This window comes from Vicia villosa, linkage group LG7 (assembly GCF_029867415.1).
Source record: "Vicia villosa cultivar HV-30 ecotype Madison, WI linkage group LG7, Vvil1.0, whole genome shotgun sequence".
In the NCBI taxonomy this organism is placed as follows: domain Eukaryota; kingdom Viridiplantae; phylum Streptophyta; class Magnoliopsida; order Fabales; family Fabaceae; genus Vicia; species Vicia villosa.
The window spans coordinates 62487046-62504633 of NC_081186.1; the positions used below are offsets into that span (position 1 = coordinate 62487046).

The 17588-nt window shown below is 33.3% G+C and overlaps 4 protein-coding genes across 4 annotated transcripts; 3 read left to right on the top strand and 1 right to left on the bottom strand.

Annotated features, from left to right (window-relative positions):
• The first annotated feature begins 338 nt into the window (after window positions 1–338).
• LOC131617297 (verprolin-like) lies at window positions 339–924 on the top strand. Its single transcript, XM_058888615.1, has one exon. The coding sequence runs from the start codon at window positions 408–410 to the stop codon at window positions 756–758; it is 351 nt and encodes a 116-aa protein (XP_058744598.1). The 5' UTR covers window positions 339–407; the 3' UTR covers window positions 759–924.
• Window positions 925–5685: 4761 nt separating this feature from the next.
• On the top strand, window positions 5686–6605 carry LOC131617298 (protein PELPK2-like). The gene has a single exon (XM_058888616.1). The coding sequence runs from the start codon at window positions 5737–5739 to the stop codon at window positions 6118–6120; it is 384 nt and encodes a 127-aa protein (XP_058744599.1). The 5' UTR covers window positions 5686–5736; the 3' UTR covers window positions 6121–6605.
• Window positions 6606–11871: 5266 nt separating this feature from the next.
• LOC131620641 (protein PELPK1-like) lies at window positions 11872–12571 on the top strand. Its single transcript, XM_058891773.1, has one exon. It carries the CDS (start codon window positions 11944–11946, stop codon window positions 12340–12342), a length of 399 nt encoding a protein of 132 aa, XP_058747756.1. The 5' UTR covers window positions 11872–11943; the 3' UTR covers window positions 12343–12571.
• A 183-nt stretch (window positions 12572–12754) lies between these two features.
• Window positions 12755–15975, bottom strand: LOC131620640 (serine/threonine-protein kinase SAPK2-like). The gene is made up of 9 exons (XM_058891772.1): window positions 15558–15975; window positions 15401–15475; window positions 15150–15251; window positions 14478–14531; window positions 14299–14391; window positions 14127–14219; window positions 13918–14022; window positions 13709–13807; window positions 12755–13428 (listed from the first exon to the last, which is right to left on the bottom strand). The coding sequence occupies exons 1-9, from the start codon at window positions 15687–15689 to the stop codon at window positions 13156–13158; spliced, it is 1026 nt and encodes a 341-aa protein (XP_058747755.1). The 5' UTR covers window positions 15690–15975; the 3' UTR covers window positions 12755–13155.
• Window positions 15976–17588: the final 1613 nt, after the last annotated feature.

Genomic DNA, 17588 nt, shown 5'->3' on the forward strand with positions numbered 1-17588 from the left:
ATTATTAAATGTCTATAAACACTCTAAGGAATAAACTAAATCCATAGTAAAACATAAGACTAATTAATTAAATTAACCTAAGGCTACGAGTAGGAATTTATACGAGTAAAGCAAGAGAGATAAACTGAACTGAACTGAATTAGGTAACCTGTTCTTATGATTTGTTGTTTTCAAAACAGAAAGAGTTGGCATCCAACATTTGAAAATTATGGTATTAAAACTTATAACACCCAACCATATTTACTTATTTCACAACAAAAAACCTCAGATACCTCTTTAACTAGTTCTCCCAACCACCCTATATGCTAACCCTATATAATGTCACACACTATCTTTTGTTTCTCATAAAATCTCAAGTCAAATACTCTTTCTATACAACTCGATTAGCTCTTGCTTTTCTTCAAGCTATGGCCTCAATGAAAACCTTCATCACATCTTTACTTCTTCTTGTTACCTTTTCAACCATGAGCATAGAAGCTCGCAACCTTCTACAAACAACCATTCCACCAAAACCAACATTGTCACCTTTGCCTTCAATTCCAATGTTGCCTCAAGGCAATTTTCCTCCATTGCCTACCATCCCTTCTCTTCCTAAGCTCACCATGCCACCACTTCCTAGCATTCCTACCAATCCAACACTCCCATCTCTCAACCTTCCCCCACTCTCATCCACTTCACTTCCAAATCTTCCTACTATCTCAACCATTATCTCCTCCATCCCCTTCTTCTCTCCACCACCCTCAACCTCTTCCCCATAAATACTCTTTCATGTTTTTGTGTAAGAAAGTATTGTTGGAGGCCATGATGATAGTATCATTGTTGTATGGTGTTTGAAGTCTATGTAATTTTTATTTCTATTTATGAATTTGGCATTATTTTTTGTAATTTATTTTATCTTATAATATTGAATTATTAATACATATTTGTTGTCTTTCTTCTTCCTTTGAAGTCTTAATCTTATAATATCAAAGAATATAACTATCCCCTCATTATCTTAACATAATATGGTGAGAAATAGAGAAAGTGGAACAATAAGAGAAACTCTCTTTACAATTTAATAAAATTTAGAATAGAATATAATAGTAACGTGTTCAAAAATCAAATATGTTGCACTGTTTTTTAAAAGGTTAATAAATTAATAAATTGATATCTGTATCTCTTTAAAGAAACACCCTTAAATTTAACTGAGCATCAATATCTCTTTCAACTATCTTATTGTTTATTATTAAATGAATACGTTCTTGGCATCTTTAAATTTAACTGAGCATCAATACTTTCATTTAATAAAATAATAATATTTAATATTATGTTATGTTTAAATATTATTTTATTTTTAAAAACTATAAATTATTTATACTAAAATATCAGCACTCAATCATAACTATATCAATGAATTTATTTTATTATTATTCTTATTTTTTAAAATAAATTTTGTTTTTTTTTTCACGGTGATCATAATTTTATTTTTTATTTTTATTTTTTTAGATTATTAAATTCATTTATATTTCAAATCTCTTCTTTTTGTATTTGAATTATAATTTATGAAGGTGATAATAATAATAATAATTAGGTCGGTCTTGACTTTTTAGAGGCCTAGGACAAATAATCAAAATATTTAGTTATAAATAGTATTAATATTTCTAATTTTTTAAATATATTATTATAAAATAAATCTAATAATATATCTTTTTATAAAAAAATACCAATAATTTCAATTAAGTTTGTCTATCACTTTTTCTTTTTAATGGTATTAGAAGAGTGGAAATTATTAGTAGTAATGAGGTAGAAATAAGTAAACTTTTAAATATAATTTAATCGCAGTGAACACAAAAGAATATTTAGTTCACTCGGTAAGTACATACTTTTTAAGGTATTTTATTAAAAAAAACTAATTAAAAGCTAAAAAACACACATTCAAGTCTCGAACACGACCTAAACCTAAAAGGAGAACACACTTGCCACTAGGCTATAAAAGCCCACATCTAAATATTTTGAGGCACTTCTTTTTTAGGCCTTGGGTTGTGGGCCCGTGGTGATAGCAAAAGCACCATTCTTTCTAGTCTATATAAATAGCATTTCTCTAGCAACCTGATGTGAGTCGTGATAATATTTTTCACTATTTTTTAAATAGGCTAGAAAGAATGGTGTTTTTAGCAATGAAATAATGTATTTAATATATTTCCGATATGGGTCTATTAATATATTAAGTTGGATTTGGCCTCGGGCCGATTTAATGTTTATGAGCATTTAATCTGCCACTCCCACATTTATATCTAACATCCCGCAAAGTGTATGACAAAACTAAAATAATTTTTTTACCATTTTACAAAATTTCCAGTAAATTATCGAAAAATTTCAAATTTCATGGGTGATATTGAAAATTTGGAGGTGTTACCTGAAATTTCATAGAATAGTAAGAATTTTCGATGATTTTTTAGAAACTTACGATAGAAAATGACAGAAATTTCTGAGATTTCTTACTAGAAAATTTTAAAATTTTCGGTGCTTGAGAAACATTTTATACCAGAAATTTTGAAAATTTCGGTAGTTCAATTTCTTTTGAAAATTTCAGAATTTCCGGTAGTTTATTTTTAACTAATTTTTGCCTTTTTTATTTGTTTCACTGAGGAGCAGAGATAAAGAAGGTACCATTGCCAGTAGGCTAACGATAGAGCAGAGGCTCAGGCTCGGAGGGATGAGGTAGAGGCTTCCCATCTATGGGCTAGAAGACCTCCTCTGACCGGTTATCACCAGAAATAGTTGGCTGAGCAGGTGCCATTTTGCGCACGCCGACGCCAGACTGCTAGAGTTGCTACTACTGAGGAGGTACTTGTGCCTGTAGCAGGAGATATCAACATGTCCAAACGAGTGCTCCACTTGCGAGGAGATGGAAGGGCAAGCAAGTGGTTCATGTTGGTGTTATGGAGTACAAAATGAGGCTTGATACTCTGATAGTAAATAATATGGTTTGGACATCATACTCGCCGCACCGTCCCCATCGTCCATTTGACGACGCAACCTTGTATTCATGGCATATGAGGTGGGAGAACCATGTGGCTAGACACCATCCCGAGAGGTGTACGCGATAATTAGGTTTTGTCTAAGGCATCCATCGTCTAGTTCCTAAGGCTCCAACTGGTGAGATTGGCACATAGTTTCAGAGCCACATCATCAACTCAGCTCGTGACATTTGAGCTGCCACAATTTTTGTGCAGTAAGTACCCTTCATAGTGCGAGGATGGTTACTTGGTGTGGTATCATAATATATCATACCCTTGTCTCATACCACCGACTGTAGGGTCTTCTGATGCTTAGGGCTTTGTTATGCTCAGGTATAGACTAACGACGTGTCGTCACCACACCACCACCTTTACCTCCAGTGGGTGACAAGGATAACCGCCTCTAGGTGATTGATGTTCTTGCAGATTACCTCATGGGTTTGGTAAACCCGGATGGTGAAATTTTTACAGGATAATCTTGGATATTAGACATAGCCCATGGGGGCCTATATATGTAGACATATTATAGTTTGTTTGTATTATATGTATATTTTGTGACACAAAATTCTTATCATCGTACTTATTTATTGCATAATATTTTGGCGATTACATGTTTGAATTCGAATATGAACACAACATAAAACAATACAACAAACATAAATTAAAAAAAAAACATTAAACATGAAAACCTAGGTATTACCAGATGATTCTGGACGTTTTAGCATCTTGAATATGTCATCAACGGATCTTGTTATATGCACATCCAACACAATCGAAACTTTAGTTATCTTACGGCAAAATGATTTCCACATGGCCTTGACATCTTCGTTAGTCTTCAACTCAATCAGGTTGTATTTCACCCTTCCATTACTATCAGTCTAATCTTCGCGAAACTTGACCTTTCCCACCCTTCTGTTATCGGTATCAAGCACCAATTCATTTAACTTGTGTGTCAAGTTGGCGAGGGATGCAGCGCCATCTGGAAGCTTGATTTTAATAGGAGAGTTGTTTCCGTTGAAATACACTTATACCTTAATTATAAATTGGGGAAGAGACATTATTTGAGATGTCTTTCTCTTTAATATATGCCCATATTTATACAAATGACTATTCATTCTTGACCACACAAATTTGTGGGTGCAATCAGATCCCTTCAAATATGTCGGTAAAATTCTGATTGTTGAAACATTCTGAATCAGTACACTACCAAAAATTTCATTATACCACTAAATTTCCTGTACAAAATAGTAAATTTGAAATTTCTGATAAAAATTTAACCATACCAAAAATTTCAAATGCACTACTGAAAATTTTAACGGTATCGGAGATTTTCACATGAAGTACGAGAAATTTAGTCAGTATCGGAAATTTAATTTCATATACCAAAAATTTTGTTTGAAAAATCATTTCTATTTCACCAAAGGCATTTCTAGAATAATAAAAAATGTACAAAATTTATTAACGATTTGTGATTAGTTGATTATCAAAAGAATTACATTAAAATTTTGCATCAAAAATAAACCTGAGATAAAGTATGGAGTTTTTTAAGGAGATATATAAAATATTTATCGAGTAAGATTGTTAAATTGTCCCGTTAAGGTAAATCAATCTAAATGTAAATGAACAGCTAATTATAAGGGTATAGATGAAATTTTGGCAATTATAATACTAGGCTAAAAAAATTGTTGAATTGAATTTTCGTTAAAATATAGATTAAAGTGCTAAACTTTTATTCTTTTAAGTTGTCCATTAAATTTAAAACAAGTGGTTGAATTTAAATCATTAATTAATTTTGAATATTGTCGAATATGTTCAAATTATTAGAGTTTAATTTTATTTTTTTAAACTCAAGTTTAATCTCTTTCTAATTACCTAATGGAGGGATCAAATTAAATGGTCCTTGACAAGTTAATCGTCACAACTTAGAAGAAAATTTTTAAAGGACTTTCCTAGAACATTTAATTAGTGAATCAAAGTGTCTTCACTTAAATGGCATTTAAATGGCATAGGATAACCACAATCTTAATAAATTTTATCTTTAGTCTTATTTTATTTTATGATTGAGGGATTATATATTATTATATTTTTTTAATCATTTTATCTTTACAGATCTCATATTTAAAAGACGGTAAATTATTATGTCTTTTTTTAACCATTTTTCTGATACATAGATCGTATTTGAGAGATTATGTACCATTTTATTATGATACAAACCCATTGAATAACAATAGTTTTGGCCAATCAGACCCTCATCCCGTAAACAAATTAATAGGACTAAACATATGATGGTCGATCGACGTCCAACACGCGACAAACAGGTGAGAGAGCTATCCACGCTCCCTTGGTTAATACTCGCCAAACTTGTTCCAACAATTAAATTGGCCCGTTAAGGTAAACTGAATTAGATAACCTACTCTTGTATAGGCCCCTTTTTCAAACATCATTTCTTGTCAGCTACCAAATCTCCAAAAACAATACTTTACATTCAACATGTTTCGTACAAAATAGAAAGAGTTGGCATATTCAAAGGCAAGAAGTTCACCAAACTAAAACTTGCAGAATTTCTTTTAGTTAGTTCTCCAAACCATTCTACATGTTGGCCAATAACCTTTCTCATATATCTCGCATATAATACTATATAAGACCAAACACTATCCTTGTGTTTCTCATAAAATCTCAAAGCAAACACTCTTTCTACAAATATACACCTTAATTAGCTCTTGCAATTCATCAAACCATGGCCTCAATGAAAACCTTCATCATATCTCTACTTGTTATTACCTTGGGAAGTATGAGCATGAGCCTTGAAGCTCGCAATCTTTTGCAAACAACCCCTCAACCAAATTTGCCAAAACCAACATTATCACCTTTGCCTTCAATTCCAACAATATTACCACCTTTGCCTTCAATGCCAACCCTTCCTCAAGGCAATGTTCCTCCACTGCCTTCTCTTCCTAAGCTCACAATGCCACCACTTCCTAGCATTCCTACTAATCCAACACTGCTATCACTCAGCTTTCCTCCATTGCCATCAACTTCACTTCCAAACCTTCCTACAATTTCAACCATTATCTCCTCCATTCCATTCTTCTCTCCACCACCTTCAACCTCTTCCCCTTAAGTTCTTTTTCGTGTGTTCTCATCTTGTTATCTATGCCTACACACTGCATGGTTTCTCTATTGCAAATGACAGAACTGTTGGAGGTTATGATGATAATATCATTGTATGAAAAACATCTTTGTATTTTTCTATTTTCTATTTTTAAATTTGGCATTATTGCTTCTACTTTCTCTTATATTATAGTTACTGAATTACCACTCATTTGGATACAATTATGATCTCTTCTTTCTTATTTTGAAGTCTTTAATAGGAAAAAATCTAACTAGCTTCAGTGAGCACCAAAAGGCAACATAATGGAACATTGTATTTGTAATACATGTGAGCAATAATAATGAAAAACATCAAGAGGTGAATTAAGAATGACCAATAATCAATGACTAAACAAGAGAGACCACTGTCCCATTAAGAAACTTATTCCACAGGGTAATACTATACAACGTTGTAAACAAAAGTGCTTGAATCTCTAAATTCCAAAATTTGATAATGTTTACACGTGTGATGGGAGAAGATACAACACAATATAGAAGGAATTTTAGTCCCAACACATGTCAAAACTATGTAATAACAATCCATATATACAAGTGAAGCTTAGTTGAAATATAAACAAGGAACTTCTGCACTACAAAACACTGACACAAAACATAAATAATAGACTAGTTTGTAAGAAAGGTCTTTAAAGGACTATCAATGCTGTGTTAGTATAGGAATTCGATTGCTGCTGAAATGCCAATCTACTTTGTAAGTAAGGTCTTTAAAAGGGCAGAACTGAGGTATTTGAAAATAGAAAGGTTGTCTTTCGCAGTGGTAGTTACTACCAAGAAACCAAGGTCATTTAGGTAGGAGTGTTCGCCGTGCGGTTTGAACAGTTTTGATATAAAAAATTAGTCGAACCGCAAGAGAAAAGAAAAAGTGGTTTGATTTGGTCAGTTGGCTTTTAGAAATAAAACCGAACCTACTCAAACCAATGCCGTTAAGTTCGGTTCGGTTTTTTTCAAAAAATTTATTGAGCGATACATACACATATAGATGAAAATATAACTTTATATTTAGTCATTCATACACTACCAAATAACAATAAAACTCGTCATATTTGGACCACAACTTTCCATTTAATATGTAAAAATCATATTAGACAAAAGTGAAATGATAAACTTTAAACAGTATTAAAAATTTATAATGAAAAAAAAATAGAGATGAGAGATTAATAAAGATGAAAAAGAAAAAAACACAGGAGAAATTAGAGAAGAATAGGAGTGATAAGAACGAAATTGAAAGAGACAGCAACAACATAAAAATGATAAGGTTGGCTTGCTATTATTGGGGGTGCGAATAAGCATCCCAAATGAATCACTTTTATGGTTGATAGCTCGTACCTCGCCTTTTTTTTTTTTTTGCTTTGACCCTCTCTAGGTTCCTATTATGGATCGACCAAAGGCCTAATTCATTAAGGCCCAATATATCTCAAGCTCACTTTACTCAACCCAAATATAAAAACAGTTCACATGGAACGATAAGTTACACGATCTCTCATCTCCAGTTTCACTTTACTCATCACAAACCTTGAATTGACTTGGGAGATAGAGTTTTAACCATACAGGTTCATCCCGCGCCGACGCTAAGGAGATCGGAGCCACTGTCTAAGATCAACAGTTTTCAACCTCTCATCATTTCTTGTTCCTCTGAGAGCTAGAATATCCATTACTGGTTTTGGAATGGAAAATGGTATCATCTATGGGAAACGATTGTTGATTCCTACTATTTCAGTGATTACAGATCTAGTTTCTGATTTGTAGTTAGTTTTGTTTGACTGCCTTGGGTAAAATGACATATATTTTAGGCAACATGTGGAACAAGATATTCCAACATGGGTTCCTGCATCTGAGTGTGATTGTGTCTGTTTCTAAGAAGAGTTGTTCAACTAAAGTGCTTGAAAGAACTAGTTAAGCAAGAGGTTCTGGCGTGTAGCTAAAGTTCTTGAAAGAACTTATTAAGTCAAAAGCTTAACATGTGATTTAGGTTTTAAATATCTTCAGATTTTCTTCAGAAGAGTTATGGTGTTGACTTCTTCAGAAGTTGCAGAAGTTCGTTTTTGAAAGAAGTTTGTGTTGTTAATCCAAAATCAATTTGGAGTTGATTCAGTCAAAGAGGATTTAATTCGATGCACCTTGAAAGAAGATTTGGTCCAAGATTTTCTCTACAAAGAAGATTTATATGGAGAATTATTTTGGATGTTTTGGTGTAACATGTGGAACACGATGTTCCAACATGTGTGCTGCAACATCTAGTCTCTGTCAACAGACCAATGTTATTCTAGTTTCGGTGAAGAAGGGACCCATGAGGAACACGATGTTCCAACATGTGTGCAACATCTAACCATGACTCATCAGGCTAATGTTGTTGTGTTTTTGAGCGAAATTCTAGTTAAGATTTAGTTAGATTTGTTGCTATATTTTAGCATCTAATTTTTTTAACAGCTTTTGAAGATCAAGTCAGATTTAACTGGATATTTAAATTTGAATTTTAAATATAACAAAAATCATATATTTTGTTAGAGATTTTTATGGAGAAAATCAAATCCAATAATATTTGTTATTATTCTGGATGAAATTAAATCAGCAATCCAAAGGAGAAAAGCCTAGAATTGCATTGTTATTTAAGGAGACTCAGACCTCACGTTTGAGGTGTGCATGTTTTAAAGATTCCGTGTGCTAGGGTTTACCTCTTGAGTCTTTCTTTGTGTTACGTTTATGCACCACTTTAGCGCCTCCATTCATATCTTAAGGCATGTAGTTTGGTTTGTTAGTTGAGTTGTAAAATATTGTTCAAAGATATAAATTCTATAAGCTTGAGAACAAAGTGTTTGTATACACCACACTATTGCTTCAGTAACTTGACATATTATTCCTTGTTATTATTCTGGATGAAATTAAATCAGCAATCCAAAGGAGAAAAGCCTAGAATTGCATTGTTATTTAAGGAGACTCAGACCTCACGTTTGAGGTGTGCATGTTTTAAAGATTCCTTGTGCTAGGGTTTACCTCTTGAGTCTTTCTTTGTGTTACGTTTATGCACCACTTTAGCGCCTCCATTTATATCTTAAGGCATGTAGTTTGGTTTGTTAGTTGAGTTATAAAATTTTGTTCAAAGATATAAATTCTATAAGCTTGAGAACAAAGTGTTTGTATACACCACACTATTGCTTCGGTAACTTGACATATTTGTTGATTTGTATTAGTTGAGTTGTAAATACAACAATCATTATGTTAATGGTTAAATTGATCACTTGGGATTAGTGACTAAGATAAAGTGAGAGGGAATCTCATATTTAGGGATAGTCTTAAATAGAAAGTCATTAAGTCCGAAGTCCACTATGGGTACCAAAGGATCTCGGATCTACGACCAAAATGCTCCAAACCAAGTCTGAAATCCTGGAGAGAAGTTGGTCGCTTCAATTGCACCTTTCCTACAAGGTAGAAATTGATTTCGGTGAAGGTCTACTGATAAAATAACCTGTCAATACCATCTCAGGACAGTATGGCATGAAAGATAAGGTTTGGAACCCGAACATGGTCAGAAAGAAGGAGGTGATGGAGGTTCGTCGGCCATGCAATCGGAGAGAATGTACTTGATACCCCTGATCCTGTTTGAGAAGGGAATGAACATGCCATAACTCTAGCTAATACCTCTGTTCCAAAGGAAAGATTGGACAGACCTATCAAGGAACACCTCCACATGCAGAGAAGAAATACAGTCGGAGAATCTTCACCCTGGCGACCAAAAAGTGCCTCGGCGAATCATTAGACAGAAATTCAACGAACCCAAAATTAAAGGTCGACCTCGAGCTACACTCCCTCGAGCCGAAACACCTTGGGTAACGTCTGGTCGACCCCAAGGTCACCATCGAGGGTTATCCACCCCAGCAATTATTTATTTATTTGGCATAAATTCAATTGATTATTAACATGAAAATGTATATGAATATAACCATGTTAATGGACTATTACAAGCCTCCCATAAATCATATCACCTTTACAAGCCTCGTACTTGAGGGACTTTGGACTATTATGTCTCTCCTTTAACCATTTCACCTTAACATATACCTCAAGTTTGAGAGATTATGCACTGTTATATCTCTCATTTAACCAATTCTCCCTTACAAACATCATGTTTGAGGGACTGAAGACCATTATATTATAATCCAATTTCATTAAGTATCAATGGTTTCGACCCATCAATCCCTCATCTCATAAACAGGTAAAAAAGAACTGAAAAGTGGGTGGGAGAAGTCGAACACGTGTTAAACGTGGGAGCGAGTCATCCACATTCTTCTGCATGTTAGGGGTGACTTGCGAAGCTCGTTCCAACAATTAACGAGATTATCCTAGTCATAATTAAATAATCTCAAATCTCGTTGCTTGCATAACCATATCTCATATACTGAATGGATGCGTCATCCACCACACTCTCTAACGAGTCAGAGTCAAGATGCATGTGGTTGAGGTTATAGACAAAAAAGACTGACGTATCTTAGAGCAGAGTTGAAATTATAAATATCTAACTCAAGAATTAGGTTAATATATCATTTATTAACACATCAAAAATCTAAACATCATTGGTTCAACTTATCGCAAATAATATCACTTATATTGTAATCACCACCACATGTAGATGTTATATAAGTGATATTTATTTTAGTTCTTATAAAAAATCAAAATTTCTATCCTATAAGTTTCAAACAAAAATTATAAAGAACAATTCATAAATTCAAACAAAATTCATATTAAAATATATGAATAACTCATGGATAATGCTAACTTGTGCCCCAAAGACATAAGTTAAGAACTAATTGAAGAAAAAGTATTTTGGAACTTGTGTATTAATTTTAACAAAAGTATAAAATTAATTAATTTATTGTAATTTTCAAAACAAAATTTCTAAAAATAGTTTTATTAACTTATGCCCTTGGGACACAAGTTAGCATTACCCATAATTCATTAATTCAACATAAGTCGGATATAATTTACGTAAGTCGGATATAATTTACATACATATATCATTTAATATATGATTAATACTTATTTTGTCCCCCTATCAAATTAATCATTTTTAAAATCCTCCTATAAAAAGTTTGAATTTTTCCCTATCCTATAAAGATTTTTTTTTAGGTTCCTCAAGGAATTTATCCATCAATAACCTACAAAAATGTGAAGTCATTTTAAAGGATTAATATTTATTTTATCTCTTTTTGGCGATTTTAAAAAATTTCCCCTACCATTTTTATAATTAGGTTTCTTGAGGAGACAAAATCTTCATATGACATGTAGAATTTCAAACTCTTTTACAGAGAAATTTTTTAAGAATCACCAATTTAACTGGGGCTATATATTATATATTCATATTGAAGAGAAATTATATAAGCAATGCAAAAGTAATCCTAAAAGGATGTCCATAAGCAAACCAGGTGAACAAAATTAAGTAACCTACTCTTGTATAGGCTCCCCTTTTCAAACTTCATTTCATCTCTGGTTACCAAATCTCCAAAAATAATACTTTACATAATATTTTTCATACAAAACCGAAATAGTTGGCATCCAACATTTGAATATTACAAAAATATTCAAACACAAGAAGTTGAACTAACTAAAACTTGATAAATCTCTATAAGTTAGTTCTCCAAACCACCCTACATGCTGGACCAATACCCTACTCATAAGTCTCTCATACACTATATAACACCAAACACTATTTCTTTTTTCTCACATCTCAAACCAAATACTCTTAATTTCTACAAATATTCACCTCAATTAGCTCTTTCAATTCATCATGGCCTCAATGAAAAACTTCATCACATCTTTACTTCTTCTTGTTACCTTTTCAAGCATGAGCCTAGAAGCTCGAAATCTTTTGCAAACAACCACTCCACCAAATATTCCCAATTTCCCAAAGCCAACATTCTCACCTTTGCCTTCAATTCCAACAACATTGCCACCTTTGCCTTCAATGCCAACACTTCCTCAAGGCAATGTTCCTCCATTGCCTACCATCCCTTCTCTACCTAAGCTCACAATGCCACCACTTCCTAGCATTCCTACTAATCCAACTCTCCCATCTCTCAACCTTCCTCCACTCTCATCCACTTCACTTCCAAACCTTCCTACTATCTCAACCATTATCTCCTCCATTCCATTCTTCTCTCCACCACCTTCAACCTCTTCCCCTTAAGTCTTTTTTAGCGTGTTCTCGTCTTGTTTGTTATCTATGTCTACATATTTGTTTCTTTATTGTGAATGAGAGAACTGTTGGAGGTTATGATGATAGTATCATTATAGTATAGTGTGAAAAACATCTTTGTATTTTCTTCTTTTATTTAAGAATTTGGCATTATTGTTTGTACTTTCTCCTATATTATAGATATTGAATTACTACACATTTTGGATTCAACTATGATGTCTTCTTTCTGATTTTTATGTCTTCCAATAGCAAATAATCTAACTAGCTTCAGTGAGCACCAAAAGGAAACATAATGGAACATTGTATTTGGAACACAAAAAGATCAACAATAATGAAAAACATCAAGAGATGAATATAAGAATGACCAATAATCATATGACTAAACAAGAGAGACCATTGTCCATTTAAGAAACTTATTCCACAACTTGCTTTACTAAATATTTTCTTCCTTGGAAAAGTTCATGGGATACTTTACATATTTACAAAGAGGTACTTTAATCTCGAAGTTCCAAAATTTGATAATGCTTACACACGTATTAGTTGCCGTATAAACAAGGAACTTCTTCATTACAAAACACTGATACTACCATAAATACTAAACATGACACTGACACGTCAATACCATTATAATTTGATAGAGTGTCGTTATTGAATATAACGATATGAGGCTGACACGTACCAGTATAATTTGATAGAGTGACATTATTGAATATAACCACATGTGTTGTTGTCGTCGTGTAAGTGCTGGTTACAAAAACACATCTTCAACCTGATGTCAGTGCTGATTTTTGTTCATGAATACACTTAAAGAGGAGGGGAGACAAAATCACCAAACGTTTCTATATCTTCGATATCGGCATCATAATCATCCAAATCCATACTATCTCCACTAAGAAGGCCTCCAAGCTTGGGGATGTTAAGAGGTTTTCTTGCCTCTTGTATGATGGATAGAACTTCATCAACACTTTGTGATGGATTATTTACGTCATTGGTTTGCCAGCTTCCACCTTCCATTAATTCTATTGGTAAGTTCATCAAAAACCATGGATGCTTTTTGATTTCTGGTATCGTAATTCTCTGTGAAATGGCATATAAGACTCAATGAAATTCAAAAGTAAGCTACATGCATTTCAAGCATATAAACAACTACGAAGCACAGACACTAGACACGACACTAATGTGTGTGCCAGTGTCGTGACACATGCCACACATTCAAACACGCCTTCAATTTGAAGTGTCGGTGACACAAAGATAGGCATTATGACCTAGCACGACAATAATTAAATCTAATGCTCTTAGAATTTATTGCCAAAGAAACGAAAAAACTCGATTTTCGATATTAAACAAAACTACATACCTTTTCAGGATCAGCGACGAATATTTGAGAAAGAAGGTGTATACATTCCAATGAAACTCGTACAAAATCAGGAACTTTGTACTGGACACTGAGTATCTTCTGCAATGAACCACGAGAGGACCGATTAGAAAAACAGAACAGCGAAAGTATAACTATACAATTCAGAGAGAATATAAGAATTCAATAAGTTTGGAGTTAACATCACTCACACTGATTGTTTTCCTAAAGTTTTTGGGATCCTCAGGGTCCTCAAACGGATACGCGCCAACTAGCATCACATATAAAGTGACTCCACAAGACCAAACATCTGCAACCTATAGCTTTCAATGAAAATATAGTTAGACTCGTCACGACCTCTGACTGCATACGGTTACACTACACACTATCCAAAACCATAATAAGGAAGAATAAGACTCACCTTTCCATCATATTCTTTCTTAGTTAGGACCTCGGGTGCAATGTAAGCTGGAGTTCCTACTGTAGACTTCGGTTGCGAATGCAATACAGATGACTAAAAGACAAGGTAAAAACCAAATGAACATCACTTGACAAAAGGATTCTAGAGTTGTAATGTTTTGTTAACACGTTACCTTTGAGTAACCAAAGTCGCAAATTTTGACTCGTGGCGCGGTGCTTCCATCTAAGAGTGTGTTTTCAAGCTTCAAATCTCTATGGCAGATTTGCTGCATAAAAAACTTACTTTAACTAAAAATATCTAGTCATTGTAATGATAAGGAGTATATCGTAACGGTTTTGTTTCAATTCGTACCATTGAATGACAGTAACTGACTCCAGATATCAATTGCTGAAAGAAAAACCTTGCCTGATAATGAAAAATTTCAAAGATTTGATCAAAAACTATGAATGAAACAATGATTATACAAGCTTAACAGAAACAGTTAACTAGATATGGATTTTGTTGAACCTTTTCATCGAATGAGCGCCTTTGCACAAGACAGAATATGAATAATATCATAATGAAATACAAAATAAACTTAAAATAGTATCATAATTTTAATTTTATATTACAGTCTCAACCACAATTGTGACCGCAATATCGCTCTCTCTGCAACTGCAATTGAAATCATACTTCCTTCTACATTATGAATCGCGTCAGACAATTTTTCTTCAAGAATTTCCGTCAAAACTTAAAATTTAGAATCCAAAACTTAATATACTTTTGGATTTCTTCAAGTATTCATAAGTGCGTTTTAACTGTGCATTCAAAACTCTTCTCTATTAAAATTCACTCTACAACGGCCGCAATGCGCATCGCAGTTACTGCAGTGACCGCAATCGCAACACTCAAAATTTAGAACCCAAAACTCAATTTACTTCTAAAATATCTTAACATTAGTGTTTTTTAACGGTGTATTTCAACACCAATCGCAAAACCCTCGACCACAATTTAAAACCATAGTATCTTGAGTTTCTATATTACCTCATCTTCACTAAATCTACCAGCACTACATATCCTCTCAAAGAGTTCTCCTCCTGCAGCATACTCCATTACTATCGCTAGATGTGTTGGTGTTAGCTGAACCTGCAAAATCATTTCATCAAAGCTCATTCAAAGAAAGACTCACTCACAAGTTTCTACAATCCATAACAAATTGAATCAAACCAAAAAGCTATAACAATACATAATCACAAGTCAACAAAATAGAAAGGATCTTGAGTAAACAAACTAACCTCTTTGAATCTAATGATATTAGAATGCTTCAACGATCTATGATTCATGATTTCTCTCTGAACATGTTCATCAATCTGCAGCACACAAATCACAACAATAAACCAAACACACACAACACACAAAAAGGTGAAGCGTATAATATAAATATATACATACATTTTGTCCTCTTTCAATAAACTTAACAGCAAAAAGCTCTTTTGTGAAAACATCTCTAACCAACTTGGCCACAGCAAAATTCCCAGACCCAATTTCCTTGACAACCTCGTAGCGTTCCATGTTTTGATTCATCACGATGATTCTTCTACACACTAGAGTGTTATGTTTTTGACATATAAATTATAATAACAAGAATGAAAAGTAGTACTAATAAAGTTGAGAATAACTTAGATGAACAGTTATTCTTTTTGAGAGGACCAGATAAAAAAAGTAGGTTCTTGGGGCCATGGAAAAGGCTTCAAAGTCTTATACTTAACCAAGACGCAACCAACTATTTGACACCTATGCTAGGAACACAGAATGTAGATTCTATAATGTTTTGTCACTTGGCGAAATTTTGGTGTAACATGTTGTTAGAGTTATCGTGCTGTCTCTCTATTCTTAAACTAAGGTAACAACATTGTTTCATGTAAACTAAAAATTACTAATGTTAAATTTTTTTATTGAAGGGAAATGTTGTCATTTAATGTTGTCATAATTTTACATTGGAAAATGGTTAATGGAGAGTTCTAGAAGTCGGTTGATAAAAACTAAATTTAAAATAGAATTTAACAGTTGAATAAAATATTAGTGGGTACGGAAAGTCAAAAAGTGAAGAACATTAAAGTGGAAAAAAAATTTGGCAAGTAATAGCCGACTACAGCAAAGTATCACCGAGTGTGTGGCCGGTTACTGAGAAGGGATAATTTAGTTTTCTTCTTCTATAAGTAACATGTCTTAGAAGATGAAAAGATACGGATACTTGGCTTTTTTTACTTTATTAGGTTTTGTTTTTTGTTTTAAAGTGAACATGCAACCATAAAAAGAAAATTAGTTGAATGAGAGGTAGTGGGTTCAATTACCATCATGGATGTGAGGATATTTTTGATGAATAATTCATAAACAGTGAGTTTTTTTTTTTTTTTTTTGACTTTTAAGGTTTATCAGGACTCTAGTGAACTCTCGAAATTCAACTCACATAATAAATAAAAAATAGGGTAGACACTCTCATAAAATCGACTATCTATAAATTTTTAACTTGTCGGTAGATCTACAATTTAAAGATATCATTATCATCTTTGAATCTGCATTCAGCTTTATCTTATTAAATTCTCAAGTGAGAGTCAACTTTAAAGCATTTAACACATTTCATAATTTTGCTAGTCTAAAAACTTTGAGAAACCACAAACTCAATCATCATTGCTATTTCTTAAAACACTGCCACACACATATTTATCACCCATCTTTGTTGCACCATTTGTGTATTGGTCAAAAAATTACAGGTGTGTGTTACTTCCGCAAGGGTAAGAGGACTCAGAGGCCTAAGTTGGTATATTACGATATATAGTGATTAGCAATTGCTCAATAGTATGAGCACTCAAGAATTAGCTAAGTTTGCTCACAACATATGAGATTTCAGGTCTGGAGTGTGTGAGGTACAATAATCTCTCAATCAATCTTTTGTACGCAATAGGATCTGAGAGAAGCTCACTAGATTCTCTGTGCACCTGAATATGAGGATGCATAGAAGTATTGCAGGGCTTTACTCCAGTTAAGCCTGCATCTTTTAACAAATCCAACGTGTACTTCCTTTGGCAAAGAGTGATTCCTTCTTTGGACCTGATCACTTCAAAGCCAAGAAAGTATTTAAGAACTCCTAGATCCTTGATGATGAATTTGTTGTGTAGGAGGGTTTTAATATTGGTTATCTCATCAATATCAGTCCCCCTTAAGACCAAATCATCTACATAAACAAGGATGACTATAAATTTAAGACCATTGGACTTGGTGTATAAGGAGAATCTAATTTGGATTAAGTATAGTCATACTGAAATAGAGTTTCAATGAGTTGTGTTCCATTGTCTGCTTGCCTGCTTCAGACCATAAAGAGATTTTTGGAGTTTGCAAACCAGACTTGGATTAGGTAATGTAAGGCCTGAAGGAGGCTACATGTATACTTCTTCATTAAGGACACCATGAAGGAAGGTTGTG